General features: G+C 38.4%; 2 protein-coding genes and 1 long non-coding RNA gene across 5 annotated transcripts in view; 1 reads left to right on the top strand and 2 right to left on the bottom strand.

The window, feature by feature from the left end:
• LOC126109548 (uncharacterized) overlaps window positions 1–11,601 on the top strand; it is a 358,294-nt gene extending 346,693 nt beyond the window's left edge. The window contains 1 exon segment of the mRNA XM_049914564.1: window positions 7,909–11,601. Coding sequence (XP_049770521.1) covers window positions 7,909–8,068 — 160 coding nt within the window. The 3' untranslated portion in view covers window positions 8,069–11,601.
• A 91-nt stretch (window positions 11,602–11,692) lies between these two features.
• LOC126109826 (uncharacterized) lies at window positions 11,693–14,781 on the bottom strand. Its single transcript, XR_007523736.1, has 2 exons — window positions 13,478–14,781; window positions 11,693–13,257 (listed from the first exon to the last, which is right to left on the bottom strand). It is a non-coding gene; the product is annotated as an uncharacterized LOC126109826 (long non-coding RNA).
• Window positions 14,782–19,611: 4,830 nt separating this feature from the next.
• The window catches only part of LOC126109881 (guanine deaminase), a 159,249-nt gene continuing 151,684 nt past the window's right edge, over window positions 19,612–27,176 (bottom strand). Inside the window, exons 9-10 of one of the 3 annotated variants that reach the window (XM_049914962.1) lie at window positions 23,542–23,814; window positions 19,612–20,090 (exon numbers count right to left, since the gene is read on the bottom strand). In XM_049914962.1, the coding sequence (XP_049770919.1) occupies window positions 23,579–23,814 (236 nt within the window). In that variant the 3' untranslated portion in view covers window positions 19,612–20,090; window positions 23,542–23,578. Of the gene's footprint in view, window positions 20,091–21,815; window positions 23,815–27,176 lie in introns of those variants that run through there. The other 2 variants (XM_049914963.1, XM_049914964.1) reach the window with 2 other exon arrangements.

Below are 27,176 nucleotides of genomic sequence, written 5' to 3'. Positions count from 1 at the left end.
AAGCTTTTTATTTTACAGACAAGCATGTAATCATATTAACTCTTTTGTGCAGTGTGTATATCTGTTTCTGTGCTTTGTGTTCTGTACATGTTGTGATCGGCTGTTTCAATTTATTTGTTTCTTTATTTTGGTTGCTGCATGTTTTGCTTCATTCAATTTTTTTCTGAAATTATTTTTGCAGTAGACCTCACTCCTGTGTTTACAAAGGAACCCATTAACACATGCTAACATTGGACAACAGTTGAGGTAAATAACAGCACTCCATGAACTATATACATTTTATGTGTGAAAATTGTAAATATATTATTTTATGTTAACTTGCACCCATAGTCTTACAGCATTTTGGAAATAATATGTTCTGTCTCTGTTGTTGTTAAATTGATATACTCCTTTTGTCAAAAAAGTTCCAGAAAACTTTTTTTGTTTTATTTCTGAGTTCACAATACTGGAAAGGAACAAATGTTGCTTGTATGTTATCTGGTATGAGAGCGCCCTCAAAATAACCTTGGCCATATTTCTGTGCAAATTCATTAGGTGGCAGGGCTGTGTTTAGCAACACACTGGTTGGGTTCTTGGCTCATCACTTATGGTGACTCAGTGGATTCTGTTTATGAACAAAGAGTGAACATTAAGTTTTGAATTAAATTCGGGAAAATCGGTAGTGAAACGTGGCCAATGATTGGCCAAGCATATGCAGGTGAAACACTTTCAAGAATTTGTGTTTACAAGTAGCAAAGAGGGTTCCGTGAAGCAGAGATTCAGTGCAAGACAATTTCACAGCTGGTTGCCCGTGTGCAGCACATACTAATGCAAACACGGACCGTGTAAGGCAGCTATTTCGAGGAGACCGCTATGTAACTGTGCATGTGGTATCAGAAAAACTTAATTTGATCGTGATGTGTGTCATAAGATTTTACACGAAGATTTAGGGAAACGGAAACGTAATGCAAAATTTGTCCCTCGAACACTGACGAACAGAAAGAGCAGGGTGTCTACGACCCGGGAGATCCGGGAAAAAGCCGGGAATTTTTTCATCCGGGAGAAAACCGGGAAAAACCCGGGAATCTTTTTGAGTTCCGGGAATTTTTCATTGTTTTAGTTTTCAGTTAAATTTTTGTGATTTTGACTGGTAAGAACCAATACTCTAACAAAAAAAATTACTGTATCCCGCTTCTGCAGAATAATACTGCAGCAACAAAACATGAACGAGAGGAAAAAAACGAAAATTAAACTTGAGTCGCAAAGAAAATGCACCATATACGACAACAAAACACAGTGCTCATACAAGCGTCTGCCAACAGCAAAGTGTGTCAAAGGCTTTAGGAGGACTGTGCAGTGCTTCTTAACAACAAATTGCCTCCGATGAGCGTGACGTGACAGTTTTTTACATTAGATTCGTTTTAATGCAAGATCTTTTAATGTTTCACACGTACGAACATGCAGGCTTTCTGCGTCGTCGTAGAAGTGCAAAAGCAGTGACTCCTGTTATCTGGCGCTCTCTGGCAACTGCTGAAACGTTCCTTTCTAATAGGTCACGGAAAAATATTGCAAATATTGCTTTGAAAAGCATTACTTTAAAAGTAAATTTCCTTTTATGTAAGATAAACTATGTGAGAGAGTGTACGACGAATTTCTTAAAACACAGAGCGTTTGACTCTCATTTAAAAATCAACTCTTTGTGGACGACCATATGAAGAATTTCGAGCCCAGAAGACCAGACATTCACGTCGTTATTAAAAAATTTTACAGGCACATTTATGTGATGTGTGACGCGCAAAGATCAACAATATATGTGGAAGCTTAGCTTCTTTTGCAGCTTATTAATCTTAGAGACCAATATTATATGTGATAGCCTTGCTTTTCTTGTAGCAACAATTGTACATTAATTTAAGCCATTAATTTTTCTTATTTGTGTGTTCGCGCTAGTTAAGAGTGATCTTGCTATTGGCTGACTACATCAGTGTCAAATGCTGTCATCAGCTGGTGAGATCAGGTGACATGAGCTGTGACTGGCTTACAAAAGCGCGTTGCAATCTCGATTTTAATGCTTCGGAAAGTAACATGCGGTGTTTGGTGGAATTCGAACTTATACCTTCGTAACACGGAAATATGCAGTGTATATGTTGCTACACATCAAAGATCTTTCCAAAACGTGTTTTTTTCCCCCCCGAGTTTCATTTTCTAAAGTGCCGGGAAATTCTAAGCCGGTGTATAAAACCATAAACCATAGAAGGATTGATAAGTGCCGAGAAAACATATACTGTCACTTAACACGGAAAAAGTGTATTTTCACCCAAGAGAAAGTGTATTTTCAACCGGGAAAAATGCAGGAATTATTTTTCCTTGTCCATGTAGACACCCTGAAGAGGAAAGATGAAGAATTTCTGTCAAAGATTATTGATGGGGATGAAAATTGGTGCTACCAGCATGACCTTCACATGAAGCTTCAAAGTGTTGAAAGGTGGGGTCTTGGATCACCAGCCTTAAAAATAAGTCAGACGACAACCTTCGAGGAAAGACGGTGTTGATCACATTCTTTGATAGTAAACGATTAGTTCACTACAAGTATGTTCCTCTAGGTTGAACAGTGAACCAAACTCTTTACATCGAAATCTTGAAATGTTTACTTGTGGCATTCTCAGGGCTGGTACTTACTGCGTGACAATGCAAGACCCCATATCACGTCATCTGTTATCTCTTATTGCCATCCCACATCTGCCATATTTCCCGGACCTCTCCCATTTCGATTTTTTTCTAGTTTCTGCAAGTGAAAAGGCAACCGAAAGCTTAATTGAGATATCACAGACATCCATCGGGCTGTGACAAATGAGCTTACAAGTATCCCAGTTGAAAATTTCCCTGCTTGCTCCAAAAACATTGGCAACAGTATATAGATAGCCCGGAGACTACTTCAGTAGGAGTAAGGATTTTCTGTTTTTAAAAAAACTTGTCCCAGAACTTTTCTGACAAAGCGAGTATTTACAATTGCCATTTGGACTATTGTGCTGTTGTCAACTAACAGCTATAATTACATACAATTATTAAAAAGTAGCCCTATTTTAGTGATACATTCTGTTCTCAATTTTTCTTTCTTTCTCAGAATAATTATTATTTTTTTTTAAAGTTTCACCACTTCCTACCACTCCATGAAGTGCATCAATGCACAAACATTTGTTAAAAAGGACATCATCCTCATGTAAACTGTATCTATCTATTTCGTGTCAGCTTCATAAAAAATAGGATTCCTTGTCATCCATATAAAAGTAGTTAGCAGTTCACTAAAATAACAACATTATGTCAAATAGGTTTTTAAGTACGTATTCACTTGCTCAACATATTACTTCCTATAGTAATTCCTAGGAAATTCGTGTAAATATTGCACGCTTGTTTATCGCAGTGCATGCGACATTAGAAATAGGCAGGAAGTGGTAAAACTTTTTCAAATAATTTCTTTTACAAAACAGTTTGAGAATGACTTCATTCCTAAAATTAAATTTTAATTTTCCAATTGTAAGTTGTTACTTGGGAAAGCCACAATAGCCAAAATAAATTAATTAATTTAACGTGGCCCATGCACACACATATTATCATTTATAAATATATTTTTTGTGATTAGCGAAAGTCATAATCAGAAGGGAACATTATATCTAATATGTAGAATGAGTTATTGACCAAATTTAAAAGTTTCTGCAATTTTTTAAATCTCTTACTAATAGTATGTGATAATGAGTCATGATTAGTCTGGATTATGTTATGTTTAACACATATATGCCAGTGCAATTAACGTAAAAGTATCTGTTTGGAAAAGTTAGCAGCAGCCTATATTCAGGTGGAGATGAAAAATTCAATCTTCTGTAGATATGTTGAACAGTCACTGATGTGAATTGAAATTATGCAGGAAAAGATGTTCAGTTCAGTGCGGATAAAGATGTTTAGTACAGTACAGGTGGAGGTCTCAGTTTAATCCTACACCTCCCATTTCCTCCTTCAGAGATTTCAAAATTTATTTCTGTTACAGAACAGTGTCTATGTAGTACTTATTTTAAAAGAAAAAAAAAAAAAGCTCACTTCCATGATTACTAGATTCAGATTTGAGATACTGAGAACCATAAAGCCAAACCACCAGTCTAATAGGTTTTACTTGATTTTTTAAACCAAGTCTCAACGTCCTGTATTTTTGAGCACCACATATACAATTATGATCTATTCCGGCACTTCATCATCCTCATGGCTTGAGGTTCAGGTAAAACTGTTTGTCCGCCAAAGGCATGAAATCTAGTAGTTTTGTTACATCTTTGTGTTTCGTGATTGATATTTGCTGTCCATCTACACTCATGCTGATAAATTAAGGATAATGCTGATACAGGGTGAAACAACGCTCTGGTGGCCAGTTTGCGGGTTTAAATCACCTCGGGGTATGACCGTGCGGTGCATTTGACCTGCAGTCATCGCACAGTGGCGCTGGCAGCAGTCCACAGATGCAGAGGTGTGTTGGTGCATGTCAGATTACTGTGCAGCGTGTAAGTGTGTAGAAGTTTTCGGACATGCTGATGGTGACTGTGTGTTAAAAATGGCTCAAAGAACACATACTGATGAGCTATAAGCGGTAGAATACTAGGGCGACTGGAGGCTGGTCAAACACAGCAGGTCGTAGCACGGGCCCTCCGTGTGCCACGAAGTGTCATCTCAAGATTATGGCAACGATTCCAGCAGACAGGAAACGTGTCCAGGCGCTACAGTACGGGACGTCCACAGTGTACAACACCACAAGAAGACCGATATCTCACCATCAGTGCCCGCAGACGGCCACAGAGTATTGCAGGTAGCCTTTCTCGGGACCTTACCGCAGCAACTGGAACAGTTGTTTCCAGACACACAGTATACAGATGACTGAACAGACACGGTTTATTCGCCTGGAGACCTGGAAGGTGCATTCCACTGACTCCTGGTCACAGGAGAGCCCATAAAGCCTGGTGTCGAGAACACGGTACATGCTCACTGGAACAGTGGTCCCAGGTTCACGAACGAGTCCAGGCATAGTCTGAACAGTGATTCTCGCCATGTTTTCATCTGGTGTGAATCAGGAACCAGATACCGACCCCTTAATGTCCTTGAAAGGGACCTGTATGGAGGTCGTGGTTTGATGGTGTGGGGTGGGATTATGATTGGTGCACGTACACCCCTGCATGTCTTTGACAGAGGAACTGTAACAGGTCAGGTGTATCAGGACGTCATTTTGCACCAGTATGTCCGCCTTTTCAGGGGTGCAGTGGGTCCCACCTTCTTCCCGATGGATGATAACGCACGGCCCCACCGAGCTGCCATCGTGCAGGAGTATCTTGAAACAGAAGATATCAGATGAATGGAGTGGCCTCCCTGTTCTCCAGACCTAAACCCCACCGAGCACATCTGGGATGTTGTCGGTCGATGTATCGCTGCACGTCTTCAAACCCCTGGGACACTTCAGGAGCTCCGACAGGCACTGGTGCAAGAATGGGAGGCTATACCCCAGCAGCTGCTCGACCACCTGACCCAGAGAATGCCAACCCGTTGTGCAGCCTGTGTACGTGTGCACGGTGATCATATCCCATATTGATGTCGGTACTTGCGCAGGAAACAGTGACGTTTTGTAGCACATGTCTTTCGGACCTTATCACCAATACCGTGGACCTACAGATCTGTGTCGTGTGTGTTCGCTATGTGCCTATGCTATTAGCACCAGTTTTGTGTAGTGCCACTTTGTGTGGCACGACAGTCTGCAATGACCACGAGTGTATGTATTTGGGCACTAAACTTTGCAAGGCATATCCAAACTGTGGGGACTTGACAAATGGTGGCCTCACTTGATATAACTTGCGCAAAATGGCCTTCCGTGACTCCAGTGAAGAATAGGTTAGTTTAGAAAACAGTTCCTGGCAAACTGTTGAAAACTTCATTGTTGTAAAATTTGTGAAATTTACTTTGTAATTTACTTTTGGTGTGGTAATGAGGTCGGTAAGACTCTTAAAGGTTCTGAAATTCTCAGCATCCATTTTACAGAGTGTATAATGTTTTGCTAGCCTTGCTTTCTGTATAACTGGACACAAACATCAGGTGAAAAAACTGTTTCAGCTTTACACTTCTCTTTTTCAGTCTGACCAAAGGCAACATCACATGACAAAAAGTGTGGCCAAGAACTAAAAGTTTGTCACTTATCTCTTCAAATTGGCCAGACTGAAATAATACAAAAAATGAAACTTATAGGCAGATTAAAACTGTGTACCAGACCGAGACTCGAACTCGGGCTATTGCCTTTCACGGGCACATGCTCTACCAACTGAGCTACCCAAGCACGACTCGTGACCCGTCCTCACAGCTTTAATTCCGCCAGTACCTCGTCTCCTACCTTCCAAACTTCACAGAAGCTCTCCTGCAAACCTTGCAGAACTAGCTCTCCTGGAAGAAAGGATATTGAGGCAACATGGCTTAGCCACAGTCTGGGGGACGTTTCCAGAATGAAAATTTCACACTGCAGTGGGGTGGTAGAGCACTTGCCAGCAAAAGGCAAATGTCCCGAGTTCGAGTCTTGGTGCGGCACACAGTTTTAATCTGCCAGGAAGTTTCATATCGGCACACATTCAGGTGCAGAGTGAAAATTTCATTCTAGTATACAAAGAATAACAAAGTAATAATGAACTGCTTTTCATTCCTTGTGTGCTATTATAAAAACATGTAGGTGCCTGTTTATAAGAGATGCTGGCTGAGGACACGCCTTCGTGTGGTGGCGTTACCAGCATCACTCTGTAATTCTGTAGGTGTGATGTTAATTTCTCTAGTAATGTTCTGTTAAAGATCGTCTATTGTGTGAGGACTGTCAACATACACTTGCTTTTAATGTAACCCATAAATAAAAATGTCACAAAGTGCGGGGCCCCCTGACAAGTCTGTCTTCAGAGAACATGTTGGAGACAGGGCCTTACTTTGGTTGGGTGTGTAAGCAGTTGCTCCATCTTGTTGGAATACTGCATACTGCTTACAGCATCTGTTAATTGTGCACAGAAAGAGTCAAAGATCTCTAGATATCATCACATTCTCACAGTAGGCTTCTGATTTCATATCTTTGGTTGATTGGTTTGGAGAGCAAAGGAACCAAACTACAGGGTCATCAGTCCTTTCGTACCTTTTAGTAGACAATGACATGATGTACGAGATTCACCAACCTGCCGTGATAACTTCCTTACCGATTTGCGGAGACTTCTCACAATGTCCGTGCAAATTCTGCCTATATTTTCAGGGGTCCTTACTGTCAGTCACCTTTTACTCTGCACATGCTGAACAGACCCTAAGGCCCTCTACTTCTTGTACATATCTCAAATAGTGCTGGTTGTCAGGGTTTCCTACCAGGATACTTTTTACATTCCATGATGGGAGCCTGCCTTTATGTGACTACACACACACACACACACACACACACACACAAATACAAATACAAAAAAGGAACTCATTACAACTGATGTTCGTGCCACCGCCCCACTCTCGCGCGCGCGCGCACAGAGAGAGAGAGAGAGAGAATTTGATGAGAGACCTTTGTGTGAATGTTCATATATAAGTGTAGACGTACAGTGCAGATAAAACTGTTTCACTGTAAGATCAGCAGATGTCAGGAGCACACATACATGCTACTGTCTCAGAATTGATGACAATGTGATTTAGGCCTTTATGGTTATCAGCACCTCATTTTGCTAGAATCCTTAGAAAGGCAACTTACGTTTGAGGGAGACGAGGGTCAAATGGTACATTGCAGAACTGTTATCGAAACTGCTCTGCCGACTTGCCTGTTCTGTTACTGTAATATGACCTCCATTTTTCTTTTAGCGTATAACTCGACACTTGTAACACAGACTAAGAGGAATAACTGCACGCCGACAGGTTCGTCCGGACACTGTGCCACCGGCTGCCGTCTGATGCGGGCCACCTCGCCTTCAACGAGGGCGAGCGTCTGCGTGTCGTGCTGGATGTCGACGACAGCTGGCTGCTCTGCTGCCGCGGAGACCAGAAGGGACTCGTGCCGCGCTCGGCTGTCGTCTAGCGGTCGGGCGCCCTCTGCTTCCCACGCTAGGACACCCCACCTGTCTCTGTACCTGTTTGCTTCTTCGGGCAGTTCAGCACCTAGGTACATTTCTGTCTCGTGTAGTATTTCGGGGGAGAAATAAGTATTCTGCACAGTTCAAAAATAATTTATATCTCGTCATGTGGAACAGAGCTTTTTTTGTGGTGTGTTGTAAAGACTTTCTTAAATACTTCACAGAAAAAGCTTGTTCTTACGTGACGACTGTTTATAAATTTATTTTGGGTTGTACTAAGTGACTTTGAAAGTGAATGTACTTCGTTGTTAGTGGTCCATTCAAGTTGCATATCTCACATTCTGCCAATTTTTTGTTATTATCAACTGCAGTATTAGATTGCATTTTTCGTTACTCTTTTGCCACTTATAGGAGTTGGAAGTGTTTACTATAAGAACTGGGGTCGGGCGTAGGGATGTGTCGACTATTAGAGGCGCGTTTCAGTATCGAATGGACTCGGCTGATCCAGTATTGCTGCAGACAGAAGTAAACAGGAACTTCCTCACGGATATACCTTTCTCGTCCTCACCTTACCTGACACATGTGATAATTTGATCGATCCCTGCTAGGTATTTTCCTATGTGGTAACCACATTTTTATTTAGGACATCTGTTCCTTGTGTGTGTGTGTGTGTGTGTGTGTGTGTGTGTGTGTGTGTGTGTGTGTGTGTGTGTCAGAGAGGGGTTGTGGGGTGAACGTGGATGTATGCTAGTGGTGGCTGCTGTAGACTGATATCCTAACCCACAGCAAAAATACTAGGTCCTGTCAGGAGCTGAATTTGGTCCCTAGAGCGAGACTAGCTTTTTGATAGTGTGCACCTCAGGAAATGGTTCATGATTAGCATCAGATAGACTGTATCATTTAATGTGACCAATTTCAAATTTTGCAGAGGATTGTACCTAAAAATTGTATATTTGGCAGATGTTCCTCCAATGACTCTCTCACACTACGGTGAAATTTTGGTTGTTAGAATTGAAGTAATGGCCCCACAGTAGTGGTTTTCTCATTTCGTTGTAAGACGCTTGCAAGAATGATCAGTCATGCCTCCCAATTTGTATCTGGTTGGTTGGGACAGGACTACAAAAATGCATTGTGATAGTTTGTGTGTGTTCCCTGTGTAGTCAGATGCAGTGGAAGATGGATGAGAGTGTGTGTTTTGTAGGAATTGCATTGATATTTACCTCGGGCAGTATGGAAATGGGAAGATACCTAGAACTAAAGATTTGGAAATTGCGTTTTGTTGAAATTCATGGCCTGGCCTCATAAACAGTTACATGGACACGTATTTAAGCGGCGTCAGAATGTAAAAACGAAATGTGATTGGACAGAAGAAGAACAGTATTTGGCAAAACTACAAGAGACAAAATGCAGACAACCAGATCGAATAATGCGGCAATAATTTGTCGCTGTCTGAAAGCGTCATGGTGTGAAAGGAATTTATTGTTTTGAAATTTACTCAGAAGCTTAATTTGTAACATTTTCCTCCAGTACATACTTTGTGATCCAAATAGTTTCCAGCAGCTAAAGATTCCACTTTCGCACCATGACATTTTCTCATATACTCCGTATTAAAGCAGACAAAAACACATAGTATTATTCATTATTATATGTCCATAATTACTGACATTTTGGGCACAATAAGAACATTAGAACAGTATCCTAAAAGTGTACATAAGACAAATGTGTATTGTAGGTAAGCAGCCTTTGGGAATGAAATATATAAGCTGCTCCAGTTCTGTAGCTAAAACTGATGTTATTTATAGTAATATTAATTGTAAACATACATAAAAATAACAGCTGGCGGTAAGACTTAAGACTTACTTTTTGGGGCTAATATGTTTGCTTACAGCATTACGCAGCTTATAAATTCTTTGTACAGAATTAACATCTGTGTGATACCACGAGTTTAGTAATGGCATTTATCTTCCTTGCCAATGCTTCTAATTCTCTGAGTTCAGAGGTGGCATTGTGCCATGTTTTGCATGAAATAATATTTCTAATAATTACAAGTAACAGAAAAAAAGTTAGTTGAGAGTTTAAAATGTCTGTAAGTAGTTTGAAGCTGTGAGGTGAACTGACAGCATTACCAAAGTCTCCAGTGCTCCTGTCGGACGAGTTATACATTACAGTGCACCGTACGTCTCCCGACATAAAAATCTCACGATAAGTTGCTCTGTAGACCGTGATGCTTCTCAGTGGTTATATCAAAAGCAGACCGTGAGCTTTGTTAAGAGTACTGCTGTCAGTTGAAGTGTCGAAGGGAGTAATTTGTTAAAGTTCTTGAAGTGTGGTAGAATATTAATTTTGGTTTGCTTGAATAACTTCCATCCAAATGGCATTGTTTATGCGACTTACAACTTGTTAAAACATGTCCGAATATGAATTTTTTTTTAAAAAGAGAAGTGTTCTGAATGCTAACAGTTGCTTAACATTACTTTTGGTAGCAACCTAGCTTGATACCTGCAATTGCACCTCAACCTCTCTCTCTTCCCCCCTTTAGTTCCTGCACGTTCGTGTGTGTTGTCCCCAAAATTCGCAAGCAAGCCTTCACACTTGAAGCAGATACACTGTCCGCAGTACAGTATTCCTACCAGCAAGGATTCAGTAACGATTAGAAAATACGAGGATCTCGAAACTTTTGTAGCAAACTGGGATTTTAAGCCAGACCCTGGTATTTTGCCGTCAGTGTTCTTACTGCCGAATGTCGAGCAGTGATTAGAGCTGAAGATGTGAAAGAGGATTGCGAGTAGTGTTGCTCGGCAAGAACAGTTTCCTTAAAAGGCTAGGGGGTCAGGGTTTGATTCTTAGCCTCGCCACAGTTTTTTCACAGCAAAATCCGTTGTGAATTAATTACCTTACGAGCATCTTGTCTCATTTGACGAGACACATAGTAAAAATTGCAGTTATCTATATGATTTTGAGGACTGAACTTAAAAGTGTTTGTCAATATATACACTCTGTCGTATGTTTCCGTTCGGAGTGGTGAATCATTGGTTGCCCTCAGCAGTCTGGATTTTACAACAGAACACGTTTATGTTCCTTGCTGGTGGTTGTAGCTTTGAGTGATGTAAGGTCATTATCCCTACCTACGGCCCTTATACTCCGCGCTGCTCTCGACTGATCGGAATGTTGCTTAACTCTGCCTTCCATTTCTAATCTCTTCCTCCCCTGAAGCTGGGTGCATGGCATGTGTCTAACACTTCTGCTTGCTCTTCAGTAACGAGGTCTTCGTCAGCTACTGCGGCATGGCGACGCTTGACAGCTTTGACAGATTGCTGTTTTCTTTTGTGCTGTGATTACTTCAGCTGCTCTTTGTTGAAGATTTTATACTCTGGCAGCTAATTTGAAAATAAAAACTGGAAATGATTTTAAAGAAAGGTTTATTCATAGGTGTTGAACAGTACCTGGAAAGAAACTTCATTGTCCATCTATGATAAGTATGAGCATTCATTTCCACCATCTTGATCCAGATTTACGAAACTTTGGTGGTGGGAAGTCAAGCAGAACAGTCTTATTTTGTGTAACCTTTGAACTTCTCTTACTGTGTTACTTTTTTAGTAATAACATGAAAATATAATATTTTTACAATGTTCTGTCAGTGAAAATGAGATAGTCTTTGAAAACTAACTTTATAAATTAGACATTAACAAGAAAATTTTAGAGATGTTTGTTCATTGATGAACCATAAATACTGTTTTATAGTGGTGGCTGGTTGTACTAACAAATTGAAGTCCTAGAAAATTGATTGTAGTCTTTTTACACCTAGTGGACAAAATAGAGTATTCTTGCATGTAAATTAGGAGCTGGTGGTAAACTTGCATGAGCTGGTGACAGATATTGAGCAGATAAGCTGCTTAGAGAAGTCAAAATCTGTAATGTGCAGTTAAATTTTGTTAATAATTGGTGTTGCAGGTGGACTGAAAATTGATTGAAAACATTTTGTTGGCTTTCAAAGCAATATCCCTCCTCCCCTTAAAAAAAGGGGGTTTATTTCCATGTGAGGGTTAACTTGTTCTCATATGGGTGTCTCTCCTGTTCTGAAAATTATGTTGCTCGTGGGCTGTGATTATTTCATAAATTGCATTTTTGTTATAATCTCTATGGTGTTGGTATTTGTCTCCTTGTTGTTGACATAACAGGATTAGAAGAGAATTAATATTTTATACAAGAAAAGTAACTGTTTTTGTTGCCTGTAAGTTACACTGGTGTCGGTCGTTTCTGCGGTGCGTGGTCAGGGGGAGGTCAGTGTGTAGGGTTCGCATCCCGACACAGTGGAGAGCAGCCGAGTGCCGGGCCTACCAGAGTGGGCCAGGTATTCTCGGCAATACCTCGGGGACCCTTATTCTGGACCATTCCACCCCTCCTACCCGAGAGCACAACTGCACATTATTACACCAATACCTTTGCTGCACTTCCTGTAGAACACAATATTTGTTACCGGAAGCGAAGTACCATTAGGTCAGGATGTGACCTGCTGGAAGAGTAGGAAAAAGTCAGCATATGGCATCAAACATCCATGCAGAAAGCTTGCATACTGTGCTGTTAAACCAGTCATTCTTAAATTATGTTAGCACATAGTTGTTCTGATTTTTTTTCCTTTTGATGGTAGATTGTAGAACAGATTCTTGTAGTATCGTAACGTAAGTGTGAAGTATCAGATTGGATTACAAATAGAAGGAAGTATCATTATAACGGAGATTCCAGCACGGCTGCCGCATTTTCCAGTGATCGCTTTGCATATGTCGAGTGCTCTGTCGGCTTGATGTGAGCGTTATTCTATCTTAATTGTACAGACTGAGCATGCTATTTCACTTAATGCAGAAGGCCTTTCAGTTTTGAAGCTGTAAGTGGGCAAAAATTTGCATGAAAAAGGAGGCATCAGATTGGACACAGCCATGTTCTGTGCAGTACATTTTTGACGGTAACATGTTTTTTCCACGGTATGATAGACAGTACATTTTTGGGTGTCCAATAGAGTTGTTTTTCCAAATTTGTGCACAATAGACAGCTGAGCTAGTAGTCTTCAATTGTCAAAATATTTTGCTCAAAAATGGAATTGGCAGCTCTTGTCTCTGCTGCTATTAAAGCAGAAAGGAGTTTCAGCCATGACTTTTAGTGGTTCTTTGTTATTTTTATGCAAGTTTATTCCTTTACCCTTATTTCACTGGCCGGCCGCGGTGGTCTAGCAGTTCTGGCGCTGCAGTCCGGAACCGCGGGACTGCTACGGTCGCAGGTTCGAATCCTGCCTCGGGCATGGGTGTGTGTGCTGTCCCTTAGGTTAGTTAGGTTTAAGTAGTTCTAAGTTCTAGGGGACTTATGACCTAAGATGTTGAGTCCCATAGTGCTCAGAACCATTTGAACCATTTTTTTTGAACCTTATTTCACTGGTTCCTTTATACCACATTATGGAATTTTCCTAAATAATCTGCAGAGACCTTAACCCTCAGCTGCGGGCGATGCTCACATGTGCGTTCGGTTCTTTCTGTGCAATTCCACAGGGCATGCCGTTACTCTGTTGGATATAGTTTGTGGGCTGTTTGTACGTCAGATGTCACTATTTTCCCGCCAAATCTTTTTATGTTGTGCTGGAACATCGGAAGTCACATTTTACACATTCTCAGCTCTCATCCATAAACTTACACGTACACCTTCTCGCACAGGCAATTTTGTAGTCATTTTAGCGAGCTTGTGTAGGTATCCTTGCTTCAGGGTGCACTACACTCAAGAGATGTTATCAGTAAGTTTTATAAAGTTGAGCGTGATTTTTATGTTTCGTGCATTGAATTTATTCATATCATAAAGCACAATTGATATTGGACACGTCAAATGAAAGTTGCAATAATACATAGTATTAGCACACAGGCAACTAAGGTACTCTTACAATTTAATTTTTAATTAACTTTTTTAATTACGTGTTCAGAAATTCTTTTACAGAATAGAAACAGTGCTTTAATGAATTACTTAGGAATAAAGAGATGACTGCAAAAGTGCTGTGTCGTCTCTCTATTCCTAAATAATTCGTTATTCTCAACCAGAACTTTCCGTGTGTTGTTATAAACAGTGCTTTATTAGAAGTATCTTGTCTTTAATTTTAAATATAGGATATGCAGCAATTTTTTTTTTTTTCCTCTGGTATCTTGTTGCATAGTATTATACCAATTGTGTGTTGAATGTCAAAAATCAATTCTAAATTCAGTTTTTAGTTTTCTCATTAATTCCTTTAATAAAATAACTATAACTATTCTAATTAACGGATAAAATTGGTCTACAGTTTTGTATGATAAAATGGAAAATCGCCCGTGGTTGTAGGGGTAATACTGTGCGTCTCCCTTGCTGTGCAAATGAAAGTAAATGTGAGATGTGGAACCCTAAATGTCCCCTCTTGGGTTTTGTTTAGTACAGAATATTCATAATGGCACAGCTTTTTTCTTTTCCATGAAATACTCAGTTATAGATAAATTGTTTCCCACAAGTTGGATAAAAAACAGGTTTTTACTTTTGACCACCTTCTGCTCATATCTTTGAAAATTATTTTATAAGTGCAACCGATAATTACAGATAAGCTGCAAGTAGACTTGCTGTTATTGAAATTACATGCTTTTGTAAAGCAAATTGGTGCATGAGAGAATTAAAAGAAGCTTTTCCATCTCCATGTGTGCTGTTGTTACTTTTTTTTTTTTTTTCCCCCCCCCCCCCCTATTGCAGTGTTGCTGATATTATCAAAAAGTATGAAGTAAACAGGAGATTCAAATTTTTTTTTTCTGTTGTCCATAACAATATCGAGTTTTGTATTGTTTGGGAACTGCAAAGGAATAATTTCTCGTGCAGCATTGTAGTGAGGAAGATATTGTTCATAATTAAATGGTGGTATTCACACGTTTCATCGGGTTTATAGTAGGACATTGCCGTGTGTTAAAAACTTGAACATATTTATTCCCCAGAACTGCTATTTTATTAATGTTAGCAAAGTCTGCTCTCCATCGCGCAAACCAAAGTTATTTCCAAAAACAAAAAAAGTGCCAACTCACAACTGGTATTTTGTAATGTTATGCGACAATTTCAGGTCGTGTCCAGACAAGAAATGTAAGCTTTGTTTCTTAAAAGATTACCTTGTTCACTCTTTCTTTTTCTCTCTAAATATTCATTTTTTGATAGCTTATTCCCAGAAATTTACTGCGAGCCAGTTCCATAAACATTATACATTGCCTACAACCCTTTCCTGGCATGTAAAATGTCATAAGATGCGACTTGAAGTGATATATATTCTGCAGTACATAATATCTATTTCACATTATTAGCAGCCATGTAGTTGTTACTACCAAGTGGCATATCCACCTAAGTAGCTGGAGTTTCGGATTCTTTTAAGGCTGTGCATATAAGAAAGAAATGATTAATCTTTGCAGCAGTATCATACATGGGCAGTGAGCTACATGCTAATCTTGGGAGAGAGGAACGGTATTTCTGTTGTATCATTCTGGGTGCTAAATGGTAGATTACAAGGGGCATAGGAATGTGATAACAGTAGAATTGTGTTGCTGTTAAATATCATTACACTTTTTATATTTTGATCCAGTGCAACGGTCGATCTGCCACTTTGTGGAACATGTCTATATTTATATACTCTCCCTTCAGAATTAAGTAATTGTAGAATAGCCACTCTGTGTAACCCTCAGAAAATGTGTGTGTATTGGCTGGGTTAATTACTTTATTAGTATTTTATATGGCACACTCCTGGTTTGTTTCTTGGCTGTTTGTTGTTTAATCTTTAGTCTGCAGCTGCTCTACTGTGAGAGTTTGTGTAACATTTATGTAAGAAATACCAAAGACTACATCATAAATGATAGGAATTAACACGATGCAATTTTAGCATCTTTATTTTCTACCTGTAAAGAGTCTCAGTAATGGATAACATTTAGTGTGTGATCACTAAATGTTATGGAGATAGGACAGAATTGTGTGGAGAAGTTCTTGTTTCTTTTCTCCTTAGTTCTTTTTGCAAAAGAGAGATTAGAGCTGAAAGCTAACGAAGTACGAATGGTGGAAATGTGTCCCCTGTTCCCAGATGCGCAACTTTCATATCCTAAGAAGCACGTAGTGTAATTTATGAAGTGGATATATTTATTAGGTACTCTTTCACCTCTCCTCATCCTTTTAATAATTTAAAATACTGACTGAAAAGTGACCTTTGCTACTTGTTTAGACCTATTATATTATACTTTTTATTATCTGTGTATATGTGTAAGAAAATTATTGGCTTGTCCTTTTTTATTTGGCATTGCCAGTTTTGTAATGTTATTGTATATACATTATACTTCTTTTGTGACTTTGTAAATAGAATATTGGATATTTGTATTGTGACACTGGTGTTTGCAAAAAATCATGTTCTGCTTTTAAGACATATGGATATACAATAATACATATATGTCTATTTCATAAAAATCTTGTTTTTATTTGCTTTACACAGTATTTCAAAAGATGTAATACATTTCAGTTTGAAATGCAGGCTTGTGTAAATCAACTGTAACTGTTATACTTTATTCGAGAAATACATGCATAAAAAATAGTGTGGAGGCATTTCTTTTATTAAAAAAAAAAATTACAGCAAGCTGCTGGTGAGGGCTACCAGTGCGCAGTTTGGAAGTTTTTGGGAAAAAAAAGTGAAGTATCCTGTTTTGAAAACACCATTAGACATACCTAGAATATTTTTTAGTTGTTTCCCCATTTAATCTTGAAGTAGATATGAGGACTATGTCCACAGTTGATTTGCTGCCTATCTATTTAAGTGATTCTTTCTCTAGGAACCAAAGATTCATAATTATGAAACAGTTGATTGAGGCAAGCTAAGGAGTGGACTTTCAAATATGACATGCAGCTTGCTTTGGGAGTACAGTAAGCAGTGTTTTTATCCGCACAGTCTCTGCATTAACCTGGATATTTGCTGCTCACTATTCTGTAACTCTGTGTCAGCAGGCACCACTATTACAAATGAAAACATCTAGTAAGGAAATGCTGTGACAAACTTCGAATTAATAATAATGATGATGATGATGTCAGTTTCCCCAAACGGAACTGGCTCCTTCATGGAAAGTAGGGAGATGGGATAAAGGAGAAATTTTTTAAGACAGTGCTGCTCCTGTGTTATACTGGAGGCAAATTGCAGTTGTTTTCCAAGTCAGATGTACCTAGATTAACCCTCCAGCAGATGTGCTGTTGTACTTTTTACATCAGCAGTCGTTTTTATGGCTTAACCTTGAGGTATTACACCACCATTGCAGTGTATTCAATTGTTGATGTTTACTCGACAATCTTAAAATGGCTCCTGTTTCTTGTTTAGCTTACTCAATTATTTTTCTGGAATTGACAGCAAGGTAGTGTCGTCACAGATGCAAGCTTTACTGTGGGAGCCAGTATGCAAACGTAAGTGTAATAAAAAAGTTAACTGTATGTATTCGTTGATCTTTATCCAATATATTTAACAGCTTATTGAGCACAGGCTTGCATTTACTTAAAAAATGTCTGTGTCATAAATTTTACAATGTGAGCCTGCTCGTGTGACAACTTTAGGTGTGCCTGCTGGAAAGTTAAAGAACTGACAGACGTTACTGCAGAAGCAATAGGAGAGTTGGCCACAGTAAAGAGAGTCTTCATTAGCACAGAGATAATGTTGTAATACGGTCAGTATGTGTGTAACACAATATTTATACAAAGCAAACATTTTCATAATTACATTTGTTTTCTTTCCAAATATAATTAGATCATCGACCAGATTTGTGGTACATGCAGTGCTTGGACAGACCCGAAAGAAGGGGGAGCTCCAGATGCAAAGAGTTTAGAAAAAAATAGCATTTTTTACATAGGCTGGGTGAGCAATTAGCCATTCATAGTAGCGTAGGTTCCATTCTGTAGGAAGACAACAGAATGGTAACCCGAGGGTAGTGAGGCTGAATCCCAGTGCAAGGGGGGGAAAAAAAATATTTTGTTACATTTGCGACTTACTTACACTGCAAATAAACGAAAAGAATTTTCATAAAAGGGGAGGACAAATAAATCCACAATTGTAGGACAGATTTCCCAAGTGCACTTCACTATTACAATCCTGCAATGTCTATTTTTTATCTGCAGAGTAAGAATCTCGTCAAAGCTTTACGAGTGCTCTTATATATGAGAGAAAAAGAAATTACACCCTGAGAAGACCATCAATACATTCCGGTGTCTATAAACAGTTACCCTCACAAATATTTGGTGAAATGATGCATTACACCTAGCTTGCTGTCAAACTGTGTGATGAGGGAGAATGCTTAATGAATGTAAATCAAGACTTAAAATAATCTTGTAATTGAAAAAAATGCAGCATTTGTAATGTCAGCAAGATGGCGAGAAAAAAAATATTGCTCCCTGTATCACCCCAGCATGTGTAAATCAACAACTTGTAAAATAATAGAAGTATCTAATTTTATATACAAAGTTCTCATGTATGCCTCACAATCATTTCTTGGAAATTTACTTGCTGTCCCAAATTTTCTTCTTAATTATTAATAAATACAATATACTGAATATTATTGCAGATAATTTGCAGTGTAAGTAATGTTAAAAATTGAAAACAAAAAGATGTTTCTGCATAGCTCAACATCTCAACCATCAGATTACTGTTCCATAATCTTTCCGCAGCACCAACTGCTGCTGCCTGGAAACTAAGCTAATATAAATGATTCATGCCTCCCCAACCCGCATAACAAATACTATTTTTAGGATTCCATATCTCAACTGGTAAAAATGGATCATTTTGTTGTCTGACTGACTGTTAAGAACCTTCCCCCCACCCCCTCAGAAATGTGTCAGATTGAAATTTAAGATGTATGATCTCTTGGTGGTGTAAAAATTTTAAGCTTTTGAGCGACTACAATCAAAAGATACATCTATTACTCGCCCATCAAAATCTATATGGTATCTGTTGACCAAGAATCATGAAATGTGGTAAGAAGCAAGGTTTCGCAGTACAACCAGGGGGGGAGATTCTGAAAACATTATTTTCTCAAGAATTACTATAGCATATGTGGAGCTACACAAAACACTCTTGAATGTGTTGGAAACCCCAGAACTGACGTCTAGCCATCATTCTTCCCATGCATCATTTTTGAAAGAAGAGGGAATGGAACGGAAGATCAGTTACTGGTACCAGAGCTACTGTCCACCATATACTGCCACAGGGATTTAGGTACTCACTCATCAAAACCAATAGATGTAGACGAATGAGCTCAAATCGTTGAGATTCTCAATTCCCAGGAGGGTTGAACTGTGTATGTATGTATGTATGTATGTAACCCTCAGAGCACTATTCCTATTTGGCCAATTCTCCCCCCCCCCCCCCCCCCCCCACACCCAACTTCTGCCAAAGCCCTACATATAAGAAATCAGTGAAGATGAGTAGAGGTGGTCCCCTTGTTAGAGGAGTGCCAGGAAAGGGAAGGCTGCACACATGTTAATTCTTCAGGTGGATAACATTATGTGCTTAAATGCATTTCCTTTTTATTAAAAATTCATAATGGTTGACAAACTTCAGTACAAAAACACACACGTATTCTAAAAAAAACAGTTATTACTAAGCAGCAGAAAAACTTAAGCATCTTAGTGGACACAACATTTAATACGTTACGTAAGCACTTTGTCACATACTGTAATTAAATGCATTAATGGTATACCAAAATATCTTTCTTATGAAATAAATGCAGTAAAATCTCGACACAACAATTGTTTCCTTTCACTGATACTATCCACAGACAGAGATAAGGTCTTTTCATTTCCATCCAGATACCAGGAAATACGTGTATTATTTCTTCATCACCATGTTGAGCAAATGTTCTGAATATATATAATAATGCCACTTGGTTTCTTAAAGCTGCGCAAATACTGTGCAATTATTTTCTATTCTTCCTCTTTTTTGGTATAACAACTTAAAATTGCCAGTTTTGCTAACCCAATTACCTACACCTGAAACAAGGTACAATACTGCTGTATGTGTGTCAAAATATTCACATATTTAAGATCCCCATATTTTTCCCTGGTCTGGCACTTTATTTATTTATTTATTTATTTATAAATAAAAACCATGAACAGACAATTATGGCAAGTAACAGCAAAATTAGAAAGCTGAAAATTATACGATACCTGTTCAGCTGACTAACCTGGTGGTAGCTGCCTCTAGTGAGCAAAACTTCCACTTCAACATTCATGTCTCAGTCAAAGAGTAATGCGGTCATAAATAAAAAGTAATGTGTGTTTAATGCACTGAGACAGAACTTCCCAAAGATGACATATTGGAAGGGACAAAGTTATCTGCGTATTTGTGTCTACACCCTGACACTCACCATGAACGGTGAGATCCAGCCAGTCCAGAAAGTGTAATAGCTTCTTTGGTATTCTCAGTAAACACAAATGATTCATTGCATAGTGTGGTTCCTGGGTATAAAAAGGATGACAAAGACAACCCTGCAAGTTTCAGACCAATGTAAATAGTCCCAAAATAATGGAATACATCATTTACCATCAGTCGTCTGCTCATTTTGAAAAATTTCAAATATTTTCGCAGGGACCTGTATTGGGACCTTTTTTGTTTTTGAATGATCAATGACCTACCCTCCTTTATAAGTCCCAAAATAGCGCTAATTGCAGAAGACATTACCTTCCTAAACTACAACAGTGATCTAAATAAGGTCTGCTGACAATACACTTGCCTAAGCATCATATTTGTTTGTCCTGAACAAGAACAAAACACAAAAGATGGTATTTAGTCTAAAGGAAAAAGTCCTTAGGGGTATACCTAGATGACAAAGTGTCCTGGGAACAACACATTATTAACACTCATGTATTTTAATTATCCAGAGTAATTTACTTATTAAGATGATGTCTTATGAAATGTGTACCCGAAGCTTTAACATAAAACATTTTATTCTGCACTTTTTCAAAGTGCTATGTCATATGGAATTTAGGAAAACATTAAATGAATGGCTTGTTGCCAATGCCTGCTTGAATTAAAAGAATTGTAAGCTAACAACGGACATGGCCAAACAGTTCTATTTGCTAATGTAATAATTATGTTATACTTATAAAAAAATTGTCTATTGCTCTAAAGGCCTAATGACAATAAAAAATTTCCTGTGAGTACCCTGAGATGACTGTCAGTCATGATTTGCTGTGTTACATACAAATTCACCAAATAAAATCATAACAAGTGGAGAGGACTTGTTGATATTTACTGAACAAAATGCCACAGTGGTTAAGGCATGCGGGAGAATAGTGGTCCCATTTAGCAACCCAGATTCACATTTTTCATGGTTTATCTACGTAACTTAATGCAATGCTGCAATGGTTCCTCCCACATCTGAGTTGATGCTCAATCTCTTATGGCTTCAGCTTCAACAAACCCGCTGATATATATATATATATATATATATATATATATATATATATATATATATATATATATATATATATATATATATAATAGAGGGAAACATTCCACGTGGGAAAAATATATTTAGATCGATGATGTGAGAAAAACGGAAATGGAAATAAAGCAAAAGATATTAAAACTAGCCGAAAAGGTTGTTTAATAGCTGAAAGGAACTGTTTGTGAACTGGAAACGGTGGATTTTATAGCAGCGGTAGTGTTGAAAGCGGAAAAAAAAAAAAAAAAAAAAAAAAAAAATATATATATATATATATATATATATATATATATATATATATATATAGGGTTTTCATTCTGATATGTCACTAAACCTGATCTACACCAGCCTATCACTTTCTGTTCACCCTTATTTCTTGTATCCCTCCCCTTTAATTTCATCTGTTTTTGTTCCCATTTCCTCTTCTTATCAACTGTTCTTCTGGAATACTGTTACCATCTCTTCTTCTCAGCTTTCTTCATTTTGCTGTAATCATTCAGCACTGCACTGCAACAAATACTTTCTTTCTCTCACATATTGTTCTCATGTTACAACCCCAGTCACAATCTCTCTTCGTACGCAGTTCATCTTCCTACCAGTTACCATTTCGATTTTAAGCTTAATTCCAAATAACTAACTCTGTCTCATATGCCATGCTTCTCAGACAGAGTACTAAATTGAAAGTGGATTTCCTGTATTTCAGTTCAGCAGATTTTAACATAGGGAGGGGAGCAAAGCTAGCCCCTGGAGGACATCCTTGTATCATCTTTAAAAATGCTTTATGAAACTTTTTATGTGAGGGAGTGGGTAAAACATGCAGAGTTGCTTCCACTAGGTCAGACTGTTTATCAGTTTTCCTATTTGCAGGGTCCGAGAATATTGTAGAATTGCATACACAAGGGAGACCTAATTTGTAACAGATAATTGGCTGGGTTCCCCCCCACCATGGCAATGTAGCTTTCATATAGCCATCTTAGTGCAGAAATTTTTGGCCAAAATCAGCATAGCTCCCTCGTGGTGTGCACATGACCTCGCTTTACATTATTTCTGTTTGTTTGCATATGGGAAATGGGAGATGATAGGACATCAACCTACACATATTATAAATTAAAGTCTGCCACCACAGTTCTTGCCTGTGTTCAGGATCTACTGTAGGTATTTTGATATAGTTTTCACTAACACACAGACTGACTCTTGAGGGATGTTTGTGCAATCACAACATATTACAAACAAGTCATCATAGTGCTACCAACACAAATCCAGGGTGTGTTACTGTTTTGACAACATAGAAAAACAGTAGAGAGAAATACACAGGAGCTACCACTTCCAACTGGACATACGGAAGAAGAGTAATGGAGAGTTCTTTAAAAGCGATCAGCTTATTTTAGAAAAAAACTTAATAAAATTTCCTTGTGTTCTGTCAGTGTTACAAGTAGAGCATTCTCTGGAACAACTTCTTAAATGAAATATACTGGGATAGAGATAAAGAGCATCAAACATTTTAAATAGGGTTTTTTAAAATTAATTTCAAATGCTCTTGGATTGACTAAATTTCAGTCAAATATAAATGAAATGTTTTTTGGATATTTGTGGGTAGGTCTTATGGGACCAAATGCTGAGGTCGTCAGTCCCTAAGCTTACGCACTACTTAATCTGACTTAAACTAACTTATGTTAAGGACAACACACACACACACACACACGTGCCCGAGGGAGGACTCAAACCACCAACAGGGGGAGCTGCACGAACCGTGACAAGACGCCCTAGACCGCGCGGCTGAAATATTTTTGTTTCACAGTATATGACATGGTAGTGTAATATGTAAGAATTTCTGACCAATTTCAATTGCAGTTAAGTCATTGTTCTAGAGAACGCTTCAATTATTATATTCACAGGCAGCTAAAACTGGCTAAATTCTTAAGAATTATTCTGTTCGTACGACAGAATACATTATTGCAAAGTGAGGTGAAAGTGTCGCAAGTAATTTAGTGTACTTCAGCAGCACATCGCTGTACCCGGCTCAGCAGTTTGTCAGTCAAACTGCCGCACGTCGGCTGCTGCTGTCGCCTTGAGTTCGCGCCCTTCGACAAACACGGCGGTGATATTTCGGTCATCGCCGCAGTAGATGAACTTCTGCACCATTTCCAGGGGTTTCAGTGGCAGGTCTTCAAAGATGACAGTGCCGGGGCCGGCATTCAAGTCGACAACCAGCGCGTCGAAATGCATGCCCGCCTTGAAGCATCCCACTTCGTTGCCCATAGAGAGAGCTGTAACAGGACCACAACCTCGGTAGTCAAAAGTTCACATGTATTACGTAAACTGCTGTTTCCTTTTTACTACGTGTGTGTCTTCACTTTATTTGACTCATATTTACCACATGTCACTCTCATCAGAATATTTATATAAAAGACACAAACTGATAGGCGTGCTAAAAATTATTTTTACCATAATTGCAGCTTTCATACTTTATATAATTATGACAACTCGTGGGCAAAATACAAACAGTGGTATGAATACAGAATTCAAGTTTGAAAAATAAGTGACAATGTTCAACTTCTTGTTTATGTTCTTATACTCTGATCAACATTTCCTCTGTATGGTAAGGAGCTTTTCCACCAAAGACTACTTCTGTTTTTTTTTTTTTTTTTTTTTTTTTTTTTTTTTTTTTTTTTTTTTTTTTTTTTTTTTTTTTGCAACATTTTGTAGATATATGTCCAGCTTAATGAAGTTCATACTGTTGCCATTATATCAGTATGCTATCATTTGTTATGTAGAAATTTTTGTTATGTTTATTAATATACAATACAGAAAATTCCTTGTGGAGATACACATAGTGGAAGTAATAAATGTAAACATTCATTTTAAAGGCAAACACACACAATGTATGTTTGATCCACTAAGCAGTCTACAGACATGTACACTGATGAGCCAAAACAATATGAACACCAGCCTTGTAATGAATAAAGCTGCTCCTGCTACCACTACCACTACCACTACTACTACTACCACTAGTACACCACCACCTTAATTAACAGCTTGTTTGTCCGTCTTCGGAACAAAATACATCAGTGATACAACAGGTTATTGGTAGGAGGTATGTGTTTAGATGCCTACACAAAGGTCACATAATTCGCATAAATAATGAGCCACTGATTTGCATGTGTGTTGATGGCACCCGACTGTGACCCAGATGGGTTCCACTGGATTTACAGCAGGTGAATTTGGTCACAGGGACATCCTCATGAATTCACTATAATGCTCCTCAAACTACTGCAGCATGATTCTGGCTCTGAGACACAGGCAATTATACTGCTGAAAGTTGACTTTGCCATCGGGGAAGGCACGATTACTACCACAGGTCCTATACAAACGCAGGAGAATGTCTCCCATATCGTAACACTGCTCCAAGTAGCCTGTGTCCTCGGCACATTACACGTTTTGAGCCACGGTTCACTTCGATGACGGCATTTGTGGAGACTACCGGCAACCTAGTATAGCAAAAAAGTGCGTACACGTTTCCATTGATCGACTGTCGAATCCCGATGGTCCCGTGCCCACTGCAATTTTAACTGATTATGTTGTTGGGTCAACAAGTGAACACGTAGGGGTGGGCTGTGGAGCCCCACGTTTAACAGTGTATGATGAATGGTGTGCTCCAAAAGACTTGTGCGTGTACCAGCTTTGTGATTTTTCAGCCGAGATTCCACAGATCACCACTGCATCGACAAGCTCTGAGAATCACATCCAAACAAACCACTCCCTCCCCCCCCCCCCCCCCCCCTGCGCCTCCGCCTCTCATCAGCAGCTGCTAGGCTAGCAGCAAGTAGTGGTGGCAGTAAACAAACAATTTCTTGAACACACCTGCAACTTAACATGTCATATTTATAGTGAGTAGCAGTCTATCTTTTTCCTTACATTGTTGCATAATGAATACACACACACACACACTTTTAATTCCAATACATCAAATGAGATGTGAATATCATAGGACACTGAGTAATAAAAGAGCTACAGAGCACAATCCATTTGCAAATGGAAGAAAATTCAACAGTAGGTTGCCAAATCATATAAATAATTTTACAAGCAAGTGTAAAAAGTTGTTAATTGAAAGATGTTTATACACTCTCAAATATTTGTGAAGTCCATCATCAGTAGTACTATTGCAGTATATCAGTGGTGGTAAATATTTATACTGTGCTACTTGCATATATTCATTACATCTGTGATATGATTTACGACTGCTGTAAATGTATGCATAGAGATGATGTCAAAGACAGAAAATTTATGTACAAATAAAGATTAATGCTGCTGCTATTATTATAATTATTATTATTGGTGGTGGTGGTTGTTTTATTCTTACTTTATTCCTAATTTTGGGTAAGCTGTGGTAAATTCATAAAGGTGATTATTTGAAATTGGCTCTCATGGGAGAAATTGATTTGAGAACACACACACACACACACACACACACACACACACAAAGAAAGGTTATGGGAAATATATCTCAGAAGTAATGGGGAAAAAAACTTTTTGTGAGACAGAATTACAAATGAATGAAGCACAGAAAAAATATAGCACAAGAAGAAAGTTTGCTTTTTTTTGCTAAAAATAAAAAATCGAATGATGATAGGTACTGCCTTGAGATTTATGCCGAGTTACCTAGATTATGTCTTGTGTTGTACCATCCTGGAGGAGAAGTGATTAGATTAGATGGGCTTTTCATTGCAATTGATCCATAGTGAGGAGATCTTCTAGGTTGTGGAACTTGTCACAGAACAAGAATACACAATAAATATTTACAAAACAAGAACAGATACACTAATGTACCTTCCACAGTTCCCAAATGAAACTGGCCTTGTGGATATCGAAGTTATCAAAAAACAAAATCTTAAGCATATTATATTTAAAAACATGAAAGTTTCAACACATTTTGGTGCATTTCATAATTCTTAGGCTATTGTAACTACATATCATCAAATAAATTTTTAAAAAAATTTTTGCAGCATCTATTTACGATGATCACATTGTAACATTACGAGTCAAGATAGCTGTAACGGAGATTGAATAGCGTAAAGTTATCATTAAAAACGCACGCCGCGCGATTTAATTGAATAGCGTAAAGTTATCATTAAAAACGCACGCCGCGCAATTTGTGACGATTTGGTTGGTCATAATAGTAGTAACATGCTTTTGAATACAATTAAAATAGAACGGCAATACCTGTTTAGTGTTATTGGAAACAATATGTAGTAAATTAATGAGTAAGGTAGCCGATCCTATAAGAGGAGGTGAAATTGGGCATATTAAGGTGTTTTGCTTTATGTCGACTAAGCCCATGATACGGCGTCTTTTTTTCCCGTTTACTCTTAGAAAAAAAAACAAATAAGTAACGAAGTGCTAATTGTGCGTTGTGAAAAATATAGGGGCGAATTTTAAATAGCTACAGTGTATAATCAGACTAACAAATGGACATTCAGTTACGCGAAATAGCGGACAGCGAAGTGTGGTCATTAAATTGAGTACACCTACAGGCGGTCAATTCCAGGATAAGTCTATTCGCATCTCACGAGGGACGCGGTATTGAGACCGGTTATTTTTTTATTATATCACGGAGAGCGGGCTTGAATTT

This window comes from Schistocerca cancellata, chromosome 12 (assembly GCF_023864275.1).
Source record: "Schistocerca cancellata isolate TAMUIC-IGC-003103 chromosome 12, iqSchCanc2.1, whole genome shotgun sequence".
Lineage (NCBI taxonomy): Eukaryota > Metazoa > Arthropoda > Insecta > Orthoptera > Acrididae > Schistocerca > Schistocerca cancellata.
The sequence above is the reverse complement of the archived record's forward strand: the minus strand, read 5'-3'. Positions and strand labels throughout refer to the sequence as shown.